Here is a 25,476-nt window from a genome sequence, read left to right on the forward strand (position 1 = left end):
TAACTGCCCTCCCTCCCCTGCTGGCCTGGTCACCCTCAACTGCCCTCCCCTGCTGGCCCAGTCACCCCCAGCTGAACCTCCCCTGCCAGCCTGGTCGCCCCCAACCACCCTCCCTGGTAGGCCTGGTTGCCCCCAACTGCCCTCTACTGCAGGCCTAGTCCCCCCAACTGCCCTTCCTCCCTTGCAGGCTCGGTCACCCCCAACACCCTTCCCTGCCAGCCTGGCTGCCCCTAATTGCCCTCCCCTGCAGGCCTGGTCCCTCCCAACTTCCCTACCCTGCAGCCCTGGTCACCACCAACTGCCCTTCCCTGCAGGCCTGGTCCCTCCAACTGCCCTCCCTCCCCTGCAGGCCTGGTCCCTCCCAACTGTCCTCCCTCCCCTGCAGGCCTGGTTGCCCCCAACTATCCTCCCCTGCAGGCCTGGTCCCCCCCAACTGCCCTCCCCTGCTGGCCTAATGGCCCACAACTGCCCTCCCCTGCTGGCCATCTTGTGGCAGCCATCTTGTGATGACATGGGGGCGCCCATCTTGTGCGAGGGTATGACAATCATTTTGCATATTACCTCTTTATTATATAGGATTGTTATTATTATTTTAATTGAGTATTTTGTTTTTTACTTTACTTCTTATACACTCATTACCTTTCTACCTCCTCTATACTGAAATGTGGCCATTCCCCCATTCATTCAATTCCTTTACCTTACCTTCTGGAAATAAGCTCTGCCTCTTCATATCAGCTTCTCTCCTTTTTTTCTAGGTGTTTGTTGTTTGCATTTTTTGGATTAGTTATTGGTTTTGTGGAGTTTTCTCCCCATATATGTATATAGTTTTCCTCTTCTTTTTCTTTTCTGTCTTATCTTTTTTCCTTTTCTCAATATCATTTTTATGCTCTTTCTCTCCCCTAATTCTCTTTTCTCTGGTGGTCACCTTTATTTGGGGTTATTGGTATCATGAATACATTCATGTTTTGTTCCCTGTGTCATGTCTTGTCGAGTTGTATTTTGTGCCTTTTGGTCAATGCAGTAGAGAGTGAGCCACATAACCAGACACCCTGAGAGTAACAAAAATGGGGAGAAAAAGAAAAAGCCCCCATACGAAAGAAAAGGAGGAATCACTGGAAAAGGAAGTAAATGAAATTGAGGCAAGTTATTTGCCAGAGAAAGAATTCAGAGCAATGGTCATAAGTCGTTGAAAAGGATGGAAGACAAATTTATCAACATGTGTAAGAACCAAGAGGAAATGAAGAAGAACCAGGAAGAAATGAAGAATGACATAGCTGCAATAAAGAACACAATAGAAAGCATAAACAGTAGACTAGAAGAAGCTGAGTATCACATCAGTGAGCTAGAAGACAAAGTAGGAAAAAATACCCAAGAAGAGCAGCAACTGGAAAAAAACTGAAAAAACAGGAGGAGAGACTAAGGAAGCTTTGGGACAATGCAAAATGAAACAACACCTGCATAATAGGGGGGCCAGAAGGAGAGGAAACCGAGCAAGGAATAGAAAACCAGTTTAAAGAAATGAGAGAAAACTTCCCTGATGTTGGGAAGAAAAAAACTCACACAAGTCCAAGAAGCTCACAGAGTCCCAAACAAGATGAACCCCAAAATATCGACACCAAGACACATTATAATTAAATTGGCAAACAACAATGACAAAGTAAGAATCTTAAAGGCTGCCAGAGAGAGACAGAAAGTTACCTACAAGGGTTCTCCCATTACACTATCAACTGATTTCTCAACATAAACACATCAGGCCAGAAGAGAATGGAATGAAATATACAAAGTGATGCAAAGCAAGGGACTGAATCCAAAAATACTATACCCAGCAAGGCTATCATTCAAAATTGAAGGTGAAATAAAGAGCTCCACAGACAAAAAAGGGCTGAGGGAGCCTATTACCACCAAACCAGCAATGCAAGAAATGCTAAAGAGTCTGCTATAAAAAGAAGAAATAGGAAGGGAAGAAGGAACACAGGCATAAGGAATAAAAATGGCAAAAAACAAGTACCTCTTAATATAACCTTAAATGTAAATGGATTAAATGCCCTAATCAAAAGACATAGGGTAGCTGAGTGGATAAGAAAACATGACCCATATATCTGCTGTCTAAAGGAAACCTACCTCAGAACAAGCAACTCAAACAGACTGATAATGGAGGTATAGAAAAAAATTTTTCAGGTGAATGGAAATGAAAAAAATCTGGGGTAGCAATACTTATATCTGAAAAATTAGACCTCAAAGTGAAGGCCATAACAAGAGATAAGGAAGGCCACTACATAATACTAAAGGGAACAATTCAACAAGAGGATATAACTCTGGTAAACATACATGCACCCAATACAGGAGCACCCAAATACATAAAACAACTTCTGGAAGATATCAAGGGAGAGATAGATAACAATACAGTCATAGTAGGGGACTTTAATGCCCCACTAAATCACTGGATAAATCCTCTAAACAAAAAATAAGCAAAGAAACATAAATCCTAAATGACTTACTAGATCAGAAGGAATTAATTGACATCTTCAGAACATTTCACTCTAAAGCTACACAATATACATTCTTCTCAAGTGCACATGGGACATTTTTAAATATAAACCGTGTATTGGGACACAGGCAAAGTCTCTTCAAATTCAAGAAGATAGAAATCATAACAAGCATCTTCTCAGATCACAATGGCATAAAATTGGAAATCAACTACAATAAAAACAATGAAAAAATATCAACTACTTGGAGACTAAATAGCATGCTATTAAACAATGATTTGGTAACCAAAGAGATCAACGAAGAAGTAAAAAGCATCCTGGTAACAAATGACAATGAAAACACAACAATCCAAAATCTATGGGACACAGTGAAAGCAGTCTTGAGAGGGAAGTTCATAGCTCTACAGGCCTACCTGTACAAAAACAAGAAAAATTGTAATAAATTATTTAACCCTACAACTCAAAGAATTAGAAGGAGAGCAACAAGTAAAGCACAGAGTAAGCAGAAGGAAGGAAATAATAAAGCTCAAAGCAGAAAGAAATGACATAGAGACAAAAAAAAACACAACAATACAAAAGATTAATAAAACCAAGAGCTTGTCCTTTGAAAGGATAAACAAGATTGATGAACCTTTCGCCAGGCTCACCAAGAAGCAAAGAGAGAGGACCCAAATGAACAAAATCAGAAATGAAAGAGGTGAAGTAACAACCGATGCCCCAGAAATACAAAGGATTATGAAAAAATACTATGAACAACTCTACTCCAACAAACTGGACAACCTAAATGAAATGGACACATTCTTAGAAAAATACAAGCTTCCAAGACTCAATCAGAAGAATCAAAAAACCTAAATAGGTTGACAACTACCGAAGAAATTGAAGCAGTGATAAAAAATCTTCCAGCAAACAAAAGCCCTTGTCCGGACGGCTTTATAGTGGAGTTCTACCAAGCATTCAAAGAAGAACTAAAACCTATCTTTCTCAGACTATTCCAAAAAATTCAAGAGGAAAGCACACTTCCAAACTCGATCTATAAAGCCAGCAATAACCTAATTCCAAAACCAGATAAAGATACCCCAAAGAAAGAGAATTGCAGGCCAATATCCTTAATGAACATAGATGCTAAAATCCTCAGCAAAATTCTAGCAAATCAGATCCAGTATTACATCAGAAAGATCATTCACCATGACCAAGTGGGGTTAATCATGGGGGTGCAAGGATGATATAATATCTGCAAATCAATAAATGTGATACATCACAAAAACATATTGAGAGATAAAAATCACATAATCATATCAATTGATCCAGAAAAAGCATTTAAAAAATCCAATACCCTTTCCTGATAAAAACTCTCAGCAAAGTGGAAACAGAAGGATCATAACTCAACATAATAAAGGCCATATATGAAAAACCTATATAGCCAACGTCATACTCAATGGGCAAAAACTAAACCCATTTCCCCTAAGAACAGGAACAAGACAGGGATGCCCACTTTCACCACTCCTGTTCGATATAGTACTGGAAGTGCTAGTCATAGCAATTAGACAAGAAGAAGAAATAAAAGGCATTCAAATTGGAAAAGAAGAAGTAAAACAGTCCTTACTCGCAGACGACATGATACTGTACATAGAAAACCCCAAAGACTCCATAAAAAAACTACTAGACTTAATAAACGAATTAAGCAATGTAGCAGGATACAAAATTAACACCCAGAAATCTATGGCTTTTTCATAAGCAATAATGAACTTACAGAAAGAGAAAGTAAAAAAACAATCCAATTTATCATTGCACCAAAATAATTACGATACCTAGGAATAAACTTAACTAAGTAGGGAGGTAAAATACCTATACTCAGAAAACTACAGGACATTGAAAAAGAGATAGAGGAAGACATAAACAAATGGAAGAACATACTGTGTTCATGGATTAGTAGAATCAACATCATTAAAATGTCCATACTACCCAAAGCAATTTATAAATTCAATGCAATCCTCATTAAAATGCTAATAGCATATTTCACAGACCTAGAACAAACTCTCCAAAAATTCATCTGGAATAAAAAAAAGATCCCGTATAGCCGCAGCAATCCTGAGAAATAAGAGCAAAGTTGTTGGGATCATAATACCAGATATCAAGCTATATTAAAGAACTATGGTTCTCAAAACTGCCTGATATTGGCACAAGAACAGACATATAGATCAATGGAACAGAACAGAGAACCCAGAAGTTAACCCAAGCCATTATGCTCAATTAATATTTGACAAAGGAGGCAAGAGCATACAATGGAGACAAGACAGTCTCTTCAATAAATGGTGCTGGGAAATTTGGTCAGATACATGCAAAAAAAATGAAACTAGACCACCAACTTACACCATACACAAAAACAAACTCAAAATGGTTAAAGGACTTAAGTGTAAGACTGGAAACCATAAAAATCTTAGAAGACTCCATAGGCAGCAAAATATCAGACATATGTCATAGCAATATCTTTACTAATACAGTTCCTAGGGCAATGGAAACTAAGGAGAAAATGAACAAATGGGACTACATCAAAATAAAAAGCTTCTGCACAGCAAAAGAAACCATCAACAAAACAACAAGAAAGTCCACTGCATGGGAGAACATATTTGCCAATGTTCTCTCTGATAAGGGTTTAATCTCCAAAATTTACAGGGAACTCATACAACTTAACAAAAGGACAATAAACAATCCAATTTAAAAATGGGCAAAGGACCTAAACACTTTTTGAAAAGGACATACAGAAGTCCAAGAGACATGAAAACATGCTCAAAGTCACTAATCATCTGAGAGATGCAAATCAAAAAGACAATAAGGTACCATCTTACACCTGTCAGAATGGCTATTATCAACAAATGACAAGTGCTGGCGAGGATGTGGAGAAAAAGGAACCCTTCTGCACTGCTGGTGGGAATGCAGACTGGTGCAGCCACTGTGGAGACCAGTATGGAGTTTTCTTCAAAAGTTAAAAATGGAACTCCCATTTGAACCAGTAATACCACTTCTAGGAATATATCCCAAGAAAACAGAAAGGATATATGCACCCCTGTGTCCATAGCAGCACAATTTACAATAGCTAAGATTTGGAAACAACCTAAGTGCCCATCAGCAGATGAGTGGATTAAAAAACTGTGGTACATCTACACAATGGAGTACTATGCCACTAGAAAATAGAAGGAACTTTTAGCATTTGCAACAGCATGGATGGAACTGGAGAGCATTATGCTAAACAAAATAAGCCAGTCAGAGAAAGATAAATATCACATGATCTCACTCATATGTGGGATATAATGATCAACATAAACTGATGAACAAAAATAGTTCCAGAGACAAGGGGCAGGGGAGGGGGGTTGTTAGGGATCAACCAAAAGACTTGATGCATGCATATTAGCATAACCAATGGACACAGACACTGGGGCGGTGGGGGCTTGCCCTCGGGTGTGTGTGGGGGAATCAATGGGGAAAAAGAAGACATATGTAATACTTTAAACAATAAAAATAAATAAATAAATAAATAAATAAATAAATAAATAAATAATATGGTGGTGGGACATTTGACTTTGGGTGATGAACACATACATATCTTGTAACATAGAAACCCACACCTGAAACCTATATGATCATATTAACCAGTGTCACCCCAATAAATTTAATAGAAAGGAAAATAAAGCGTATTGAAATTCCGAGTGTGATCTCATCATTTAGGCCAGACCAGGGACTGCCCATCAGTCTGTGACTTATTCTGGGGTCTGGGAGAAGGCTGGTGCTTTCCCGTGTAATGTGGAGTGTTTCTCAGTGTCCATCCCCACTGCGTTCACAGCACTTCCGCTGTGGTTGTTCCCCTGAGAGTCTCCAGGGGTGAGTTCTTCAACTCCGTCCCAGTGAAGACCTTATCCTAGATGTGCTGAGCGTATAGCTTCAAACGGGAGCAGCCGAGCGCTCCTAGGGAGAACAGAGCCCGCAGGGCCTGCTGTTTCAGAGCCACTGCATCCTCGGGTCCTCCAGAGTCCAGCCCTGCGCTCATCCGGCCCTGCCCAGACGTGACTCCTGACTCCCAAGGTGGCCTCTTCCGAGAAGGGGACTGTGAGCCTGTGTGGGGGGGCCTGATGACCTGTCACCCAGGCTGGAGGGCTACAGCTGTCACCTTCTGTGACAATCCTCAAAACTGTAGATTGCCCACTAGGAACAAAGCAGTCAAATGGCTGTTCTGGTGGCACCTTTAGAGCTGTTTCCTCCACGAGAGCAAGAGGGCCGTGGAGGAGGTGAGGAGTCACATGACCTAGAAAGAGAGGAAGCTCCACTCTCTCAAAGGAGCAAAAGTGGCGGCAAAAGCCCCCTTGGAGGCTTGGAACTCCTGCTGTTTATTATTTGTGGTCTCCCCGTGTGACTGTCCACACCCATCTGCTTCTGTGGGGACAACAAGGCAGGCGCAGCCTAGCGGGAGACGCCTGGAGGACCCTGGACAGACACCCTGACAAACAAAGGCGGTGGCTCCCTGGTAACTGCACACGGAAGCAAGGGAGCTGGGCAGTTAGCCTCCGTGTGGACCGGCTGGAGACCCCGGGCTCTGTCTCCATTTCTGGAGCCTTCCCTAAATCCAACCTCTTCACCCTGGGGAAAGGCTGAGTAGGAGGCAGGCTTTGGGCTCTGGCTCTCATCTAGCCCACATTCTTCAAACCAGGAAGTGCTTAACTATTTGGCGAAGGCAGAATGTGATACTCCACGAAACAGTTTCACTTGGAAGGAGTGGGAGCATGTGCCCTGAGTGAGCTAGGTGGCTGCTCAGCTGTGTTCCTTCAGCAGGTGCAGAGACCGCGTGACACAGCCCCGCAACCACTGCCCTCCCCGCAGGAAGCTAGAAGCCCTCTGCCCGTGCCCTGTGAACACAGAGCCCACCTGGGAGGAGCGCGGGCAGCAGTCAGAGGGCCCGGGCTCAGCTGTTGTTCTGTGACCTTCCACAGTCAGGTCAACAACTCCCTGCTTTCTACTAGATCATTTTTTCGGTCCCATCAATACTGATTGATGACATAGGCCCCAAAACCAAGGCCCTCATAAACAACTCGCTTATACTCATACTCAGACTTGGGAAGTTCAATCGAATCCTCAAACTTAAACTCCTGTGAGAGGACGCAGGTGTGCCTCTCATTGGACCAAGTCCAAGTCTCAGAAGAGCCCAGCCACTGGCCTTCCCAAGTGTGGGGTGGACGCTACACCTTTCCCCAAAGCTGAGAAGTAACAGGCCCAAGACAGCTCCTTTTTATTGTGAAGGCTTTCAGCATTCTCGCCAAACCCTCTCAGCTTCCTGAGCTCCGCTGCAGTCGCTCAGCTGGAGGCAGCCACCTCGGCCTGGGCTGTCCTGTCTGTGGGGCTGCTGGCCCCACATTTGCCCTCGGAGGGAGGGGCCTGACCCCTGCGGCCAGCCACTGGATTTTCATTTCTTTTCCTACTACAGGTTCCAACTCTGCAGCAGAAGCACAATTAGCGCTCTGTTCTCCACACCAAGCAGGGAGCAGTTGTCCAGCAGAAAGGCTGCTTAGAGAGGAGGGTGGGGCAGGGGTGACTGGAAAGACGGCCCCGGGATGCCAGCAGCAGCCAGCCAGGCGGCCATACTCACCCTCTGCCGCACTTGGTACATGTTGTGCGTCAGAAGGTCCCTCATGGACGCCACGTCTTCAGGGGAAAGCCTCTTGGTTCCCTGTGTCTGCTGGGCCCTGGGACCATTGGAGAAAGGCAGGCATTATTTTCCCATCTTGGCGAGGGAGACTGAAAGTATCATGGACTCGTGGGAGTTCCAGAAGCTTCTCAGCAGCCGTGAGAGGGCATCGCATGTCTTGACTCACACTTTGAAAATAGTTTCTTTCTATGCCTTTGAGCTTTTATGTTGAAAATATAACTCATTTTATTCCCTTCATATCTGCTACGATCAAACATGTTTGTAAAATACAAAGTCAATGATTGAAAAATAAAAGTTTTAAAAATACTATAAAATGCAAACCGAATATTTTACTATTCGATTCAACAGCAATAAGACTCCCAGTCAAGGCTGTTCTTGACCTGAGCTGTGCTTGTTGTGGGTGTGAGCCACGCTTGTGGGCAGCGCTCCCCACACACCACCTTTCAGCAGCACTGAGCTAAGAGCTTTACCATGTTATGCGTGCCTTTATGAATATCTCTAACCCTTTAGGAATTTTATCTTCAGTTAAAGGACATTGTAAGAAACTAGTATCATATTTTACAAGGAGAATTGGGACGTTTTCATCATGAAAAAGCCAGCCCAGTTCTGAGACACTGGGACTTTGTGAGATTCTTGAAACAGTTGACTGCTCACTGCCTCTGCACAGACCAGATCCCCACAGTTTCCTTCATCCTGAGTCCCCCCGGCCACCGCCCTGAGGGCTCAAAAACCAAGTCATGCTCAGGTCAGCCTCAATACACAATTGTCCTCTGAGGGTTTCCAAGTCATGACATCACATTAAGAAATGTATCTGATTTCAGTCATTTGAATTTAGGGGAGGTAATTTCTATTACTATTGCACGAGTAATGTATATTCACTGCAGAACATAAAAACTAAAAAGAGAGCACTATAGGAATTAAACCCCTCGATTAATACTATTTCCTCCAGTTTTAATACTATTACCTTAACACTTGGTATAAACCCTTACAGAGTTTTGACTTCTTTTTTCCCTCTCTGGCTGCAGCTCTTCTGAATGTGCTAACAGCTGCTTGCAAAGCAAGTCTTAGGGTAATTGGTCACAGAGGTGAGTAGTTACTAGTTTCCAAACAGGCCACTTTTAAACAATGTTCCCAAGCATTGGTAGCTATCTATATATATAAAAGCCTATGTGACCGTTTGACCGGCAGCTATGACGAATACTAACCACCAAGGGGCAGACGCTCAAGCACAGGCATGGAAACATGAAACAGACTGATAAATCTCAGAGGGAAAGGGGTAGGGGGAGGGCAGGAAAAGATTATCCAAAGATCTTATATGCATACTAGAGGCCTAGTGCACGAATTCTTACACAGGTGGGGTCCCTTGGCCTGGCCTGCAGGGACCGGGCTGAAACTGGCAGTCTGATATCCCCCAAGGGGTCCTGGATTGTGAGAGGGTTCAGGCCAGGCCGAGGGACCCCATTCATGCACCAGACCTCTAGTATAGCCATAAATAGCAAGGACGTCCTGTAAGTAATTTTCAATTGGTAAGGGTGTTAAAGATGTGACTACTGGCCATCACAGTATGCCAGGGTGTCCTGAGCAATGCTGCCTGCACATTAACTATTGCTCTTTCTACAGTATTGTTGAACCAGAGTCTCCATAGCTTAGCACTACAACTGTCAACACTATTGATATGCAGTTACCACCCTTGGTAAACTGAACATTATCATAAAGACGTTTCAACTTAACTGTTTAAATGCCCTTCAAATAAAATTTATTCTGATTTAGATACACCCACACATTCCAACAATCTGAACATATTCCTGTGTTATGGTGGAAGTAATCTATTGCTAAGCAGAAAAAACAGCTAATCAAATGGTTCCATTTTCTGTGTATGCATCATAAAACAACCAAAGAGATAGAGTGGATCTAACTTGGCACACTCCTTGGTTTATAACTGACCACGTTAGGAGGGGCCAAGTGTAATTAAAAGTGAGTTCAGGCTGCCGCTGGGTGTGTGGTACAGGCCCCAGGGCATCCTCTCTCACTCCTCTCATTCATCCGCACAGAGCTGCAGCCACAAAGCTGTACCGACGAGCTGCTAACTTGGGCCAGTGACACCGGGAGTTTTCCACATGCCACTCGACTAGCAGAATCACCCCTGAAATACTAACATCACAAGTACAGGAGAGACACAATCCTTAGGAAAATGAAATGGTAATAATTTCTTGGTCAAAAAAAGAAAAGCTGTAAACTGAAAGATCTTTGTCATTTGAACCTTCACTCATTATCCATAAAAGAATTCTCTGTCACCTTAAACAAAGGTTCTATGGAAATTCCATGGCTATTAAAATCAAATGGGCCCTGACTGGTTTTGCTTGGTGGATAGAGCATCGGCCTGAGGACTGAAGGGTCCTGGGTTTGATTCTTGTCAAGGGCATGTACCTTGGTTGCAGGCTTGGTCCTGGCCCTGGTCAGGGCATGTGCAGGAGGCAACCAATCCATGTCTCTCTCTCTCTCTCTCTCTCTCTCTCTCTCCTCTTCCCTCCCACTCTCTCTAAAAATAAAAAATATCCTTGGGTGAGGATTAACAAACAAAAATTGAATGGGAAAGTATGAATCTAAATGTATTCAAACAAAAGGTTGACATTTCTCCTAACTTTTTAAAATGCTAGAATAATGTAAAAAGAGGCTTCAATTCCAAGTAATATAGATATAAAATCTGGTAGATGTTATATGCATGCCATAATATTAATTCCCCCCAAATAAAATAGTATACCCTGGTTCATTTAGAAGAATCCATCCCCTTAATAGCTTTATGCACAAAATCCCTGGGAAATGTGTTAAGATGCTAAAGGCCATGCTCACTGAGTGAACAATGTGCCCAACAGCGTGTGAGCGTGGCTGCTCCGTGTCTGTTTCTCCCATTACACTATTGGGGTGACCTTCAGGAGGGTCCCCAAGATGGCCAGCATTTAGAAGGAGTGGAGAGTGGCGGAGCAGGCCTGACCCCCCCCGCAAGGCTCCACTATAGAATGAAAATGGCATTGGGTCTTCATTCCAGAGTCTTTGGCATAAGAATGCACAAAGCTAAACTTATGCCTGTCAACATGTGATCAAGTAAAAAACATTTAAACTACAATCATTTTATACTTTTTATAAATGACATTAAAATTATTTGGAAATTTTAAAATATAATATTTTTAAGTTGTAGAGTTGTAGTTTGCTATGCCTATAAATTTATAAATATTTCAATAGCTCTAAAATATTAACCAAATAATTTTTAAAGCTTCCACAGTTTTAATCAATTTGAACCTCTATCCTCTGGTATTTCTACGAGCTTACTACTCGCTGGTAAAATGAGATGCCTCACATTAAAATAATAATTCAAGGACATGCTCTACCTATTCCATAGGGTTGTTTTGAGGTTCATGTAAAACCAGAGAAAGCCCTGGAACCAACAGCAGTGCAGCATGCTGTGGACAGCTACGGTGGGAGGTGCCCCTGAAGCCACAGTTTGCAAATCTAAGCCTCTTGTGGAACAATCGCTTAACTTCTAAAAAAAATACATGTGCATTTTGCTGTTTTCATTTCATGCAGAATAATAAAAAGTGAGCTGAACACACATTTCTTTTTCCTATTATTGTGTGAAGGTTTGTTTATTAAGAAATTAGCTGCTTTGATCTTTGGAGTGGAATTCCTTTTTGCTTGATGTCTGACATATTTCTGATGAGATCAAATAAATATAACTTCACTACTAAACTTGAATTAAATATAAGTTTAAAAAGCCTCTCCACTGTTCGGGCAATAGATGGAAGCACTTGTCTCTCACCTAGAAGGTTTTCTTACCAATCTTGAGTCAAGGTTTTAAACCTGTCTGGAAAAAATCATAACCTTAAGAAGCCCCCCTGCCCCCTCCGCCCGCCCCCCCCCCCCCCAAATAGCTGGCTTAGAATTCCTTCAGGCCAGAAGTAGGGGCAACTGTTTCTGCCAGAGCCATGTAATATGGAGATTCAGGTTAAGTTTTAGCTCAAGGTAGGCTGATTGTCACTGAGATAAGCATTCCTAGACCAAGTGCTCACCTAACTGGTAAACCAGCCACAGGAGGAAGTCCCCAGGCCTAACCTGCCTGAGCCAGCCCAGCCTCCCGCTGTGCCCTGGGTTAGCGCTCATCCTCCAGTGAGCAGGTCAGAGCGCCCAGGTGGCTGTACCTCTATACTCGCATAGCTCCCAGGCTTTAGGGTGATCAGTGTGTGACCTTTGACTTTATTAATATCACCTTCTGTATTAATGTCATGACCCAGCTCCATGAAGGCAGGACTGCGTCTGCTTTTACATAACAGGTGCCTGAGGAACAGGATTGGGCCCAAAGTGAGGCCCGGCCCGGGGGACACTGGCCTCTGGTAAGAGGGTGCCCCTCCCTACACCTGCCTCCACACCGCAGGTCAGCAATCAAGCTAATGGGATTTGAATGCAGTTCATTAGGAAATAAAGGTCAGTGCAAAGAATCCCTGATGAATGAAGTATCAACCTCTTAAATAAGGACAGGATCGCTATTACTCAATGTTCTTTCTGCTTCAGGCTCTCACCAGGCTCAGCACGCCGCCAATGCACACACTTGCTAGCCCTTCCTCAGCGAGCTTCCCCAGTTTCCTCGAAGCCATGCGATGGGCAGCACTGACACAGACTGAGCAACCTCAAAACAGTCGGCTGACAAATGGGCAGGCAGCTTCCTGCTGACCCAGAGCTCACGCAAGGCCATGGAAGCGAGGCGAGGTGCTGCCCACTCAATAGGGGTGAGAAATAACACTCAGACGTTGGTGACAATCTGATTAACATCTATTCTTAGCTCTTTTCTCAACGTGAGGACATTAGTGAAGCTCATGATCAAGTGTCCTTACCAACTGAGTAGATCAGGTGGAGGGGCTGGGGTTCCTCACCTGAAATAGACGTTCTGATTAATTTGCTCAAACCAGAAGGCGTTTCGTAGAAGAAAACTGAGCATCTGGGGGTGGTGGTGAATTAATTCTTGTGATATTGAAGGGGCTCTTGTTAAACGGTAGAGAGTTAAAACAGCTTTAAAAAATATTGAATCCAGCTGGCGTGGCTCAGTGGTTGAGCGTCAACCTATGAACCAGGAGGTTGTAGTTCAATTCCCAGTCAGGGCACATGCCCGGGTTGTGGGCTCGATCCCCAGGGTGGGGCATGCAGGAGGCAGCCAATCAATGATTCTCTCTCATCACTGATGTGTCTATCTCTTTACCCCTCTCCCTTCCTTTCTGATATCAATAAAAGTATATAAAAAATATATTGAGCCAGCTCCTAGGATAATTGGTTTCCTGATGCTCCAATAGAAGCACCATGCTTCCAAGGGAATCTTCTTATAATGCTGGGCTTATGTAGGTCTTGCCCCTCCACACACACTGCCTCTCCACCAACTCCCTATGGCCCCGGTCCACAGGAAGCCTGCCCCTCCCAGTCCTACTCCAAGCTAGTCTCACACAGACTCCAGGCAAATCTCACAATCTCACACGGATTTTTTTATTTTTATTTTTTGCCTTAGATACAATGGTAAACACACCTTTCTTTTAAAATAGTCCCCAACCATCACACCTCTTGCTAGCCCCACTCATCCCCAAATCCAAGTTAGTGCCTCAGAATGCTGACTTCATACAAGAGAGGAAGGAAAATGACTGTGGGAAGAATGCAATGGCAGGATTAGCAGAATCAAGTGAATAGGGGTCAGAGGGTAGAGACTTCTAATTAGAAAGAGAAAGCTTTGTAAAATATGCTAGAATTCTAAAAATTCACTTGCTTCTCCCTTCCAAGGAAGGCAACTTTTGCTTGAAGGTAGTTCCAGGAATTAGGTGAAACAGGTTGATCATGGCCAAGCCACAAAATGGCAAGATGGTCTGTTTTTCACAATCCTCCCTCATACGTGTACCTTTCCCTGCCTGGGATTACCCATAAGCAAAGCAACGAGGCATGCTCCTGGGAGCCCTGACACTGAAAGTCTCCATCAGTGTTGCCGGAGGGGAGGGGGCGGGGGTGGGTGAAAAAGGTGAAGGATTAAAAAGTACAAATTGGTAGCAGCGGCATAGTCACAGGGCTGTGAAGTACAACACAGGGAATGCAGTCAACAATATGATAACATCTACGCATGGTGTCGGGGCACTGGAAATATCGGGCCACTTTGTAAAGTATATGATTGTCTAACCACTATGCTGTGCACCTGAAACTCAGACCCATAATATTGAAAGTAAACTGCAATTGAAAAACATTTTACCCACGAAAAACTAGTCTAGAGCAGAGCGCGGCTGGCACTTACTGGTGGGGCCTGGAGAAGGCTGTGGCGCTCAGGGCCCCGGTCTCCGCCATCCCAAGGACTTGCTTCATTTCCAGCTTCTTGTACAAGGAAACGATGCTGGACCTTGGCTGGTTCTTCCTGATTAGGATTTTCCGTAAATATTTGTGATCAAACTTCTTAAACCTGAAAATGAAAGCCAACCTTTGGAAATGTGTACTTTCTGTGCATGTTGTGTAACGATGTATTTTTCTTAAAACAAACTACTACTTAACTTCAGTCTGAGAAACACCAGGCCAGTGCCTGGAAGTCATAGCCGATGAACACATTTAAAAAAATTATAATCATAGAATTAATGCATTTTTTTAAAAAAAATAAGGAAGAATCAACAAAACAAAAGGAAGGGACAAGCCCGGACAAAAAGGGTGCGTAAGCGGGAGCAGGGAGGCCAGCCTAGCTCAGCTCCAATTGTAAGAGCAGGAATGAGGGGTTGAGGCTTTTGAACCAGCGTTTCACTCTAATAGCTTAACAGTGGCAGCTGTACTGACAGTAATACCGGCCTCTCCCACCCAGACCTGGTCAGCTTCCGTGGCCTTTGGCTGCAGTGGTTTTGCCCATTATGCTGAAGGTCACTTTCAGTCCTGCCGACTGAGGGGGAGGGGAGAACCCACACACCTTGCAGGAGGAGAACCTGCTCTGTTGCTCCTGGCGGCCGACTGTCATAGTGAACCCCTCGCAGGCTCATCAGGCCGACCTGCACGTGTGTGTTGATGTGAGGAGCCGGCATTTGTTCGGAGTAGGAATGCTTGACACTTCCCATCACTTTATACTCAGAAGGCACTGGTCGGCCTGCTCTACGTGCCTGCTGCCACGGGGCTTCCCAGACGCGCCCCAGGGGCCTTTCCTCCATGCCCTCCGCCGCCTCCTGGACACCAGCTTCCCTTCCACTGGGTCCCCCCGCCCTTCTCTTTCTTTCCTGCTACATGGTGATGGCTTCCCTGCTTCGTCCTCTGCGGTGACCTCGCCCACGCCCATGGCTTTGGTTACCAAACACTCTGACGACTCACAACCTTTACCTCTAGCCCCAATTTTCCTCTTAAACCTGAGACTATATTCCAAAATGGGTGCCGAAATGCATTTGAGACATCTTACACAGATCCTATTATTTAATCCTAAACATTGCTCCCTGACATTGTTATCTCCCTACACTCCCGACCTGGACGTCTGAGAGTCATTCTATTTCCCCTGCTTCTTTTACAGCCGGGCTCCCAGGCCCTTTGTCTTCTGGTCCCTTCCTCTAGATTCCTTCTAGCTTTGTTCTCAGCTTCAGTGTAACCCTTGGAGGTTCCTATGCCATCACCATCCTTTCTAGAGAGTGAAACTCTGTCTCCTTACTTGTCTCGCACTTGGTAGTGGCTCCATTGCCCACACACATCTTCAATTCCCGCCTTCAAGTGATCCATCAGCTGCCAAACCAAATGCGAGAAAATGATTGGTGGTGAAAGGTTAACGCTAAAAGAGACACAGGGCACGCTGGTGCACCCCGGGCACAAAGGAGGCCATAATTTCTTGGAGCTCAGCCTCTTCTCTTACTCTGTTCATGCCACTGAAACATGTCATTCTTTTCATAGTGATTTAACTCCATTTCATGATTGAAAGACTCTGCAGAAAAAAGTTCGTTAATAATGCATATAGAGGAGAGAACCCTGATACCCAAGGACCGAAGGTGGGGCCAGCATAGAGACTGGTAGGAGGGGCAGAGACGTGACCCACAGAGGGGAACTGAAGTCCCAGAGAGATATCTCAGCCGGTGGTGGAGGGGGGGGGGGGGGGGGGGAGATGCCACTGAGAATTCTGGGATCTAATCCCGGAGCTGGGCTCCCCAGCAGAGAGCACCAAACTGAGGAAGGTATCCACATAACATCAAGCTGTGAAAAGCAGTGGGATGCTGTCTGCAAGGGAGTGGCAGCTGAAAGTTCAGGCACCCTCTTAAAGGGCCAAGGCACAAACATTTCCTGTGGGGCCACCCATCTTGTGCTCTGGCAGAGGGAGGGTGAAGTGGACTGGAGCTGTGAGAGCAGAAGCCAGAACTGGGGACTCGGGGGACAGAGCTCAGAAGGCAGACACCCCAAGTCTCCTAGGCTCAGTCATTCCCTCACACAGCCACATAGACATATGCCTTGCCTGGGGGAAAGACAGTTGACACACCCTATTGGAAAACACCTTGCCCTGAGGCTGCTTAAGAGATTAAAAGTAACAATTCAAAGGAGTAACAGCTGCTTGTATAGTCCGCCCCCATCCAAGGAACAGCAGCCTCCTGATCACCACACCCTCTGTCTGAGGAACAGCAGCTGTGTGTGAAGCCTCCCCTACCAGCCAGAGGAGCCACCACAACTGTGAAGAGCACCCACCAGAGTAGCTGCTACCAACTGAGGACCAGCTGCTACCACAACCGCCTGAGGAGCAACCGCAGCCCGAGGAGCCACTGCCACCCAAGGAGCAGCCACTGAAAGACTCAACATCTAGATACGGTGGTACAATCAAACATGGGTAGACAAAGAAACCCCCAAAGGAAAGAAAAGGAGGACTCGCCAGAAAAGCAGCTAAGTGATAGAGAGGCATGCAACATGACAGAAAAAGAATTCAGAATAAGGGTAATAGAGTGCATAAACTGGATGGAGGAAAAAATCAACAACTTATGCAAGAATCAAGAAGAAACAGATGAAAAAAATAAAAAAATTATGTAAGAACCAAGAAGAAATGAAGAGCGATATAGCAGCAAAAAAAAACAACACCATTGAAAGTTTCAACAATAGACTAGGAGAAGTGGAGGACCGAATTAGAGAATTAGAAGACAGGGAAACAAAACACACCCAAACTGAACAGCAATTGGAGAAAAAAATTAAAAGACAGGAGGAGAGCCTAAGGGAGCTATGGGACAACATGAAACGAAACAACCTACAAATAATAGGGGTGCCAGAACAACAGAAAGAGGAACAGGGTTAGAAAACCTATTTGAAGAAATAATATCAGAAAACTTACCAGAGGTGGGGAAGAAAAATATCACACAAGCAAAGAGTCCCAAACAAGGTGAACCCGAAAAGACCCACACCAAGACACATCATAATTACCATGGCAAATGTTCAGGACAAAGAGAGAATCTTAAAGGCTGCAAGAGAGAGACGGAAAGTCACATACAAGGGATCTCCCATTAGATTATCAAATGATTTCTCAACAGAAACACATAAGGCCAGAAAAGAATGGACGGAAATTTACAAAGTGATGCAAAGCAAAGGACTGAATCCAAGAATACTCTATCCAGCAAGGCTATCATTCAAACTTGAAGGGGAAATAAGAAGCTTCACAGACAAAAAAAAGGCTAAGGGTGTTTATCACCACCAAGCCAGCAATGCAAGAAATGCTAAAGGGACTGGTGTAAAAAGAAGAAATAAAAAGCTCAGAAAGAAAACAGCCACACACAAAAAGAAATGGCTACAAACAAGTACCTTTCAATAAGAACTTTAAACGTAAACGGACTAAATGTTCCAACCAAAAGACATCGAGTGGCTGAATGGATAAAAAAAACATGACCCATACATCTGCTGTCTACAAGAGACCCACCTCAGAAGAAGGGACTCACACAGACTGAAAGTGAAGGGATGGAAAAATATCTTTCAGGCAAATGGAAATGAAAAAAAAGCTGGGGTAGCAATACTTATATTGGACAAAATAGACCTCAAAGTGAAGGCCATAACAAGAGATAAGGAAGGCCACTTCATAATACTAAAGGGATCAATACAACAAGAAGATATAACCCTGGTAAACATATATGCACCCAATGCAGGAGCACCCAAATACATAAAAAAACTCCTGGAAGATATCAAGGGAGAGATCGACAACAATACAATCATAGTAGGGGACTTTAATACACCACTGACATCACTGGATAAATCCTCTAGACAAACAATCAGCAAAGAAACAGCAATCCTAAATTACTCACTAGATCAGATGGAATTAATTGACATCTTCAGAACACTTCACCCCAAAGCCACGGAATATACATTCTTCTCAAGGGCTCATGGGACATATTAAAAAATAGACCACATATTGGGTCACAGACAAAGTCTCCCCAAATTCAAGAAGATTGAAATCATACCAAGCATCTTCTCAGACCACGATGGCATAATATTAGAAATAAACTACAATAAAAATGGCCCAAAATGCTCAAACACTTGGAAGCTGAATAGCATGTTATTAAATAACTAGAGGCCCGGTTCACAAAAATTTGTGCACTGGCGGGGGGGGGGGGGGGAGGGCGGGTGATGTCCCTCAGCCCCACTTGTGCCCTCTCACAGTCGGCGACCCCTCGGGAGATAACGACCTGCTGGCTTAAGCCCGCTCCCGGATGGCAGAGGGCAGGCCCAATCCCTAGGTGGCTGCCCTGCAGGCCCTGGTCGGGCTCAGAGCAGGGCCGATTGGGGAGTTGGGGCACCACCCCTTGTCATGCACAGAGCAGGGCGGATCAGGGGGTTGTGGCACCACCCCTGTCACATACAGAGCTGGCCGATCAGGGGGTTGGGGCTCTGTACCCTGTCACACACAGAGCAGGGCCGATCAGGAGGTTGGGGAGCTCCCCCCTGTCATGCACAGAGTAGGGCCGATAGGGGAGTTGGGGCACCGCCCCCTGTCACCCACAGAGCAGGGCCGATCAGGGGGTTGGGGCACTCCCCCCTGTCACACTCAGGGCAGGGCTGATGGGGAATTGCGGTTCCACCCCATCACACACAGAGCAGGGCCCATGGGGGGAGTTAGGGCCCCACACCCTGTCACACACAGAGCAGGGCTGATCAGGAGATTGGGGAGCTCCCCGCTATCAGGCACAGAGCAGGGCAGATTAGGGGGTTGGGGCGCCTTCCCCTGTCATGAACAGAGCAGGGCGAATAGGGAGATTGTGGCCCCACCTCCTGTCACACACAGGGCTGCAGAGCGATCAGGGGGTTTGGGTGCTGCACCCTGTCACGCTGCTCCAGGGGCCAGGAGGCCTTGCGGCTCCACTGATCCCAGTTCTGGAAGGCCTCGCGGCTCTGCTGATCCTGGGTTTGGGAGGCCTTGCAGCTCCACTGATCCCGGTGCTGGGAGGCATATTGCCCTTTTACTATATAGGATAGAGGCCTGGTGCACAGGTGGGGGCTGGCTGGTTTGCCCTAAAGGGTGTCCCGGATCAGGGTGGGGTTCCCACTTGGGTGCCTGGCCAGCCTGGATGAGGGGATGATGGCTGTTTGCAGCTGGTCGCACCCCCTTCAGGGTGGGGGTCCCCACTGGGGTGCCTGGCCAGTCTGGGTGAGGGGCTGAGGGCCGTTTTCAGGCTACCTAGGAATAAACTTAACTAAGGAGGTAAAAGACCTCTACTCACAAAACTACAGGACGTTGAAAAAAGATATAGAGGAAGACATAAACAGATGGAAGAACATACCATGTTCATGGATTGGTAGAATCAACATCATTAAAATGTCCATACTACCCAAAGCAATCTATAAATTCAACGCACTTCCCATTAAAATACCAATGGCATACTTCACAGATCTAGAACGAACTCTCCAAAAATTCATCTGGAATAAAAAAGACCCCGAATAGCTTCAGCGATCCTGAGAAAGAACAAAGTAGGTGGGATCTCAATACCAGATATCAAGCTGTGTTACAAAGCCACTGTTCTCAAAACTGCCTGGTATTGGCACAAGAACAGACATATAGATCAATGGAATAGAATAGAGAGCCCAGAAATTGGCCCGAACCAATATGCTCAATTAATATTTGACAAAGGAGGCAAGAACATACAATGGAGTCAAGATAGTCTCTTCAATAAATGGTGTTGGGAAAATTGGACAGATACATGCAAGAAAATGAAACTAGACCACCAACTTACACCATACACAAGAATAAACTCAAAATGGATGAAGGACTTAAATGTATGATGAGAAACCATAAAAATTCTAGAAGAATCCAAAGGCCACAAAATCTCAGACATATGCCGAAGCAATTTCTTCACCGATGCAGCTCCTAGGGCATTGGAAACTAAAGAGAAAATGAACAAATGGGACTACATCAAAATAAAAAGCTTCTGCACAGCAAAAGAAACTATCAACAAAACAACAAGAAAGCCCACTGCGTGGGAAAACATATTTGCCAATGTCATATCTAATAAGGACCTAATCTCCAAAATTTATAGGGAACTCATACAACTTAAGAAAAGGAAGATAAACAATCCAATCAAAAAATGGACAAAGGACCTAAATAGACACTTTTCAAAAGAGGACATTCAGAAAGCCAAGAGACATATGAAAACTTTCTCTAAGTCACTAATCATCCAAGAGATGCAAATCAAAACAGCAATGAGGTACCATCTTACACCTGTCAGAATGGCTATCATCAGCATATCAACAAACGACAAGTGCTGGAGAGGATGTGGAGAAAAAGGAACATTCGTGCACTGCTGGTGGGAATGCAGACTGGTGCAGCCACTATGGAAGACAGTATGGAGTTTCCTCAAAAAACTAAATATGGAACTCCCATTTAACCCTGTGATCTCACTTCTAGGAATATATCCCAAGGAACCAGAAACACCAATCAGAAAGGATATGTGCACCCATATGTTCATAGCAGCACAATTCACCATAGCTAAGATCTGGAAACAGCCTAAGTGCCCATCTGTAGATGAATGGATTAGAAAACTGTGGTACATCTACACGATGGAATACTATGCTGCTGTAAAAAAGAAGGGACTCTTACCATTTGCAACAGCATGGATGGAACTGGAGAGCATTATGCTAAGTGAAATAAGCCAGTCAATGAAGGAAAAACACCACATGATCTCTCTCACTCATGGATAATAAAAATCATTATAAACTATGAACAAAAATAGATACAGAGGCAGAGCTGCCTCGAACAGACTGTCAAACTACAGCGGGAAGGCCGGGGAGGGTTGAGGGGCAGGAGGGGAGGGGGTAAGAGATCAACCAAAGGACTTGTATGCATGCATATAAGCATAACCAATGGACATAAGACACTGGGGAGTAGGGTAGGTCGGGGGATTGTTAACAGCGGGAAAAAAAGGAGACATATGTAATACTCTTTGTAATTCTTTAAGCAATAAAACAATTAAAAAAATAAAATTAAAAAAATAATGCATATAATTTGCAATGAAAACAGGTTACTTGCCATTTCCTTTGCATCATATTTTTCTAGGATGATCTAGGAAATATCTCATTATTGAAATCACATGGATATAAAGCCTAGTAAATAATTACTTTTAATTTCATTGCAAAAGAAAAGATAATGATATTTTCCAATTTATACAGTTTCTAAAATAATACTGCAAATATTTATTATAATAACATATAACAATAAAATTTACCTATGTCCCTATTCTTTTATCTGACATTTTGTCTCTGTATTTACATTTCATCATCCAATCCAGTTATACTACATTTGATTTATAAAAATTGTTCATAGGAATTTAGGGAAAAAAGGATAATCTCTTAAAAACTTATAAATTATTCTTGATATAATTTAAATTTGTGATCATTAAGGCTTATACTAGCTTCTAATTTTTTGCAAAATAGATTAAAATATTAAATTAATTCTGAAATATTTAATGATGGATATTTTATTAATAATTATAACATTTTTGAGAAACATTAATAAGAAAGAAATATCCAATTTCTATTGTTTTAACTATATAGTCTCCAATTTCTCAAAATAATGAGCAGAGGGGATAAAGATAGAAACAAAATTTTTAATTAGGTTAAAGCATTACTTATTTCTAAATACTCCTTATCCTCATCTACTGAATATTTTTTAATGACTTTGAAAATTTTTGATTTGGGTTTTTTGAAATTTAATTGCTTTATTTCCTCAAGTGACTTTGGCCGTGAAATTCAGGGCTGATTTGGAATGATTTCAGCAGTTTCTCCAGCTTTAGCATTGTGAATTCACAAGGTTGAGAGAAACCTAAAAATTACCCGAGCCAATCATCCCCTCAGAGCTCCGACCTCCTGTACAATGTCTATGCCACATGTTCCCAACCATTTAAGCTTTGGGTGAGCCACGTAAGAGACACGTCGGAGTATTCTTTACTAACTGAGCCGAAGTCTCTTTCCCTATATCTTCCTATATTCGTTCTCATTTTATTCCCTGGAGCCACGTAGAATGACATCCCTTCACGATTGCACAGAACTTCAATAAAATAAAGAGGTAGAAGCCATGTTCAACCTCACTCTCCTCTCTGTCAGATGTGTGGATCCTTTCACTGAACTCCACCACGGAGCCATCTGCTGAGGTAGTGGCAGCCTTCACCCCTTTCTAACCAAACGTCAGGAAGAGCAGGGGACCAGGCTCCACTGGAACAAGGACTTCAGAGCCACGTAGGATGACTCTCCACATTAGCCACAGCGATGGTTTTCTGACGTCAGGTTATCCAGGCCAGTCCCCAGTCATTAACACCCATCTAGATATTGCAGAGAAGGCAATTTGTAGATATGATTAAAGTCCAGAACCAGCTACTCTAAGTAAAAGGGACGACTAAAGAGAATGTGCATGGGCCTGATTTGATCAGTTGAAAGGCCTGAAGAGCAGAGCTGAGGTTGCCACTTGAGCACAGAAGCTATAGCGCATGCCCAGTATAATCATGGAAGACTTTACTATGGAAGAGGAAGGCAGAAGAGTTAGTATTGGAGTGACAAGCAGTTTCCCAGCTTTAGAACTTAATGACCTATTTATAGATTTTGGACATGCCTAGCCAGTCCCCACAATAGACAAGCCAATTCCTTGTAACAAAGGTCTTAATATATATCTCCTAGTGGTTCTGTGTTTCTCCTCAGAAACACTGCCAGCTTGGACCAGAAAGGAGAGAGGGAACACAAAATAAAGAAGGCTTTGAGATCTACAGGCAAGAAACAGGCTGATCAAATTAATGAGCTCCAAACAGGCCACCTTGGATGTAAAAAGGAGTATGACTCAGAGGGTGGAGTTTAAAACCAAGAAGGTGGAACAAAGAATTACAGAAGATTGTTCTCAGGCTTTGAAACCAAATAGTTTTCCCAGGTAACTGAGAAATATGCTTGAGCTGGATGACTCCTTTTGTCCTTCCATCTCTCCTCCCTTTTGAAAGTGAGTATCTATAGCTGCTGCCGATGACTTTCCTACCAGTGTGTTTTGGAAGCAGATCACTTATTTGTTGTGTGTCACAGGTTCAGAACTGGAGAGGAGCTTGGCCTCAGGAAGGGTTATACCCAGGGCCCCATCCGTGCCTCATTTAAATGACTGAGATGATCATCTTTGGGACTTTTGAACTGATAAGATTTTTGAACTGATAGGTGAGATTTTTGGTCTTTGAGTTAAAATAATGTATTGAAACGTTTAGGAGGTTGGGATAGAGCTAATGTATTTTGCATGTGGAACAGACATGAACCTTCGTGGTAGGCAGAATAATGGTCTCCCAAGATGTCAGTGTCCCAATGCCCAGAGCCTGTGAACATATTAATACATATGCAAAGATTAATTAAGAGCAGATGGACTTAGGGTTGCCAGGAAGCTGCCTTTAAGAGGGAATATCCTAAATTACCCACATGGCCCAATATAATCACAAAAGTCTTCAGTATGGAAGAGGAAGGCAGAAGAGTCAGTATTGGAGCGACACAGCATGAGGAAGACCTGCCTGGCCACCACTAGCTACGAAGAGGACGGGTCCAGGGAGCCAACAAATGCCAGCAGCTTCTAGAAGCTGGACGAGGCAAGGACATAGATTCTTCTCTAAAACCTCCAGAAAGTAATGCAGCCCCACCACATCTTGATTTTAGCCCATCGAGAGCCATTTTGAATTTCTGACTTCCAGAAATATAATCTTTGTGTTTTTTAAACCACTGAGTTTGTAGTGAGTTCTCACAGCAGCAGTAGGGAGTTGGTGCAGCCACTCTTGGTGGAGCTGGGGAGGAAAGAGGCTCTGTCCAGGCCGTGCACACATGTTTCATCAAAGCCCTAGGTCACTCCCAGAGGCGGCAAGCAGAACGCATTTTACTAACTTACTAATTATGACAGAATTAACTTACACGGATGTGAAGCTCTTCATTGATGGATTCCTTTTTATTGGTTTTTTTAACATCCAGATATCTGACCAGAGGGCCAATTGTGATTCCCTAGAGCATAAGTAACAAAATAAAGGGGTTTGTTGTAGTGAAGATTGCCATAATAGAGAACAAGTCTATTAATGAAGCTACTAGAACTTCCAATTTTTATGTCTTTGTTTTTTTACTAGCTTCTATTGGCTAAATGCTTCACTCTTTAGTTATTATTTAATTCGTTTAAATTATGTAAAAAAATAGGCATTATGTCAATATTTTTAAAGCAGGAGTTTAGTTTCCTCCCTTAAAATAACCTCTTAATAGTTTGCTAAAAAGTAGCGGGAGGTAAAATAAAAATTTGTGCTATTGAGTAATAATTGGAATCTCATTTTTAGCAACACACTGAACAGATAATTCACCTGCTACCAAGGAATATTTTGATGAATATTTTACTGGTTAAAAACCAACATATTTTAGAGGTTGAAGGATACCACAAACATGAAGTAGAAATATTTGGGAAATTAGTTTGGATATATTATCTAATTTCTGAAAATAATAAACACAAGATATAGAGATAGAAAATCATGTCTGAGAATCAAGTAAAGTGTACCTTTTTGGTATTATAGCAATTTAATGCATAATCCTGAAAGCATCTACTTATTTCAAATAAGAATAAAATCTACCAACCTGAATAAACACAGTAAAATATATAACTACTAAAGTAGCCGTGACAAACATTTTCTTCCTAGGGAAAAGAGACAGAGGCAGCAGAAACGCCAGCGAAAAGCTGCCAGCTCCTCGGACGCCGCTGTAGAAAATGATGCACTGGTCCTTGATGGAGAAGGGGAAGGTCCGGAACCGGTTGCTGACATAGAAGAGAGCAAACACGCCTGGAGA

The 25,476-nt window shown here is 43.5% G+C and overlaps 1 protein-coding gene across 1 annotated transcript in view; it reads right to left on the reverse strand.

Moving 5' to 3' along the window:
• Window positions 1-25,476, reverse strand: part of SLC9A4 (solute carrier family 9 member A4) — an 82,204-nt gene that overhangs the window by 22,587 nt on the left and 34,141 nt on the right. Inside the window, exons 5-9 of the mRNA XM_059658851.1 lie at window positions 25,267-25,469; window positions 24,568-24,654; window positions 15,860-15,930; window positions 14,489-14,650; window positions 8,119-8,215 (exon numbers count right to left, since the gene is read on the reverse strand). Coding sequence (XP_059514834.1) covers window positions 8,119-8,215; window positions 14,489-14,650; window positions 15,860-15,930; window positions 24,568-24,654; window positions 25,267-25,469 — 620 coding nt within the window. The remainder of the gene's footprint in view (window positions 1-8,118; window positions 8,216-14,488; window positions 14,651-15,859; window positions 15,931-24,567; window positions 24,655-25,266; window positions 25,470-25,476) is intronic.

The sequence above is a fragment of the Myotis daubentonii genome, chromosome 12 (genome assembly GCF_963259705.1).
Source record: "Myotis daubentonii chromosome 12, mMyoDau2.1, whole genome shotgun sequence".
Lineage (NCBI taxonomy): Eukaryota > Metazoa > Chordata > Mammalia > Chiroptera > Vespertilionidae > Myotis > Myotis daubentonii.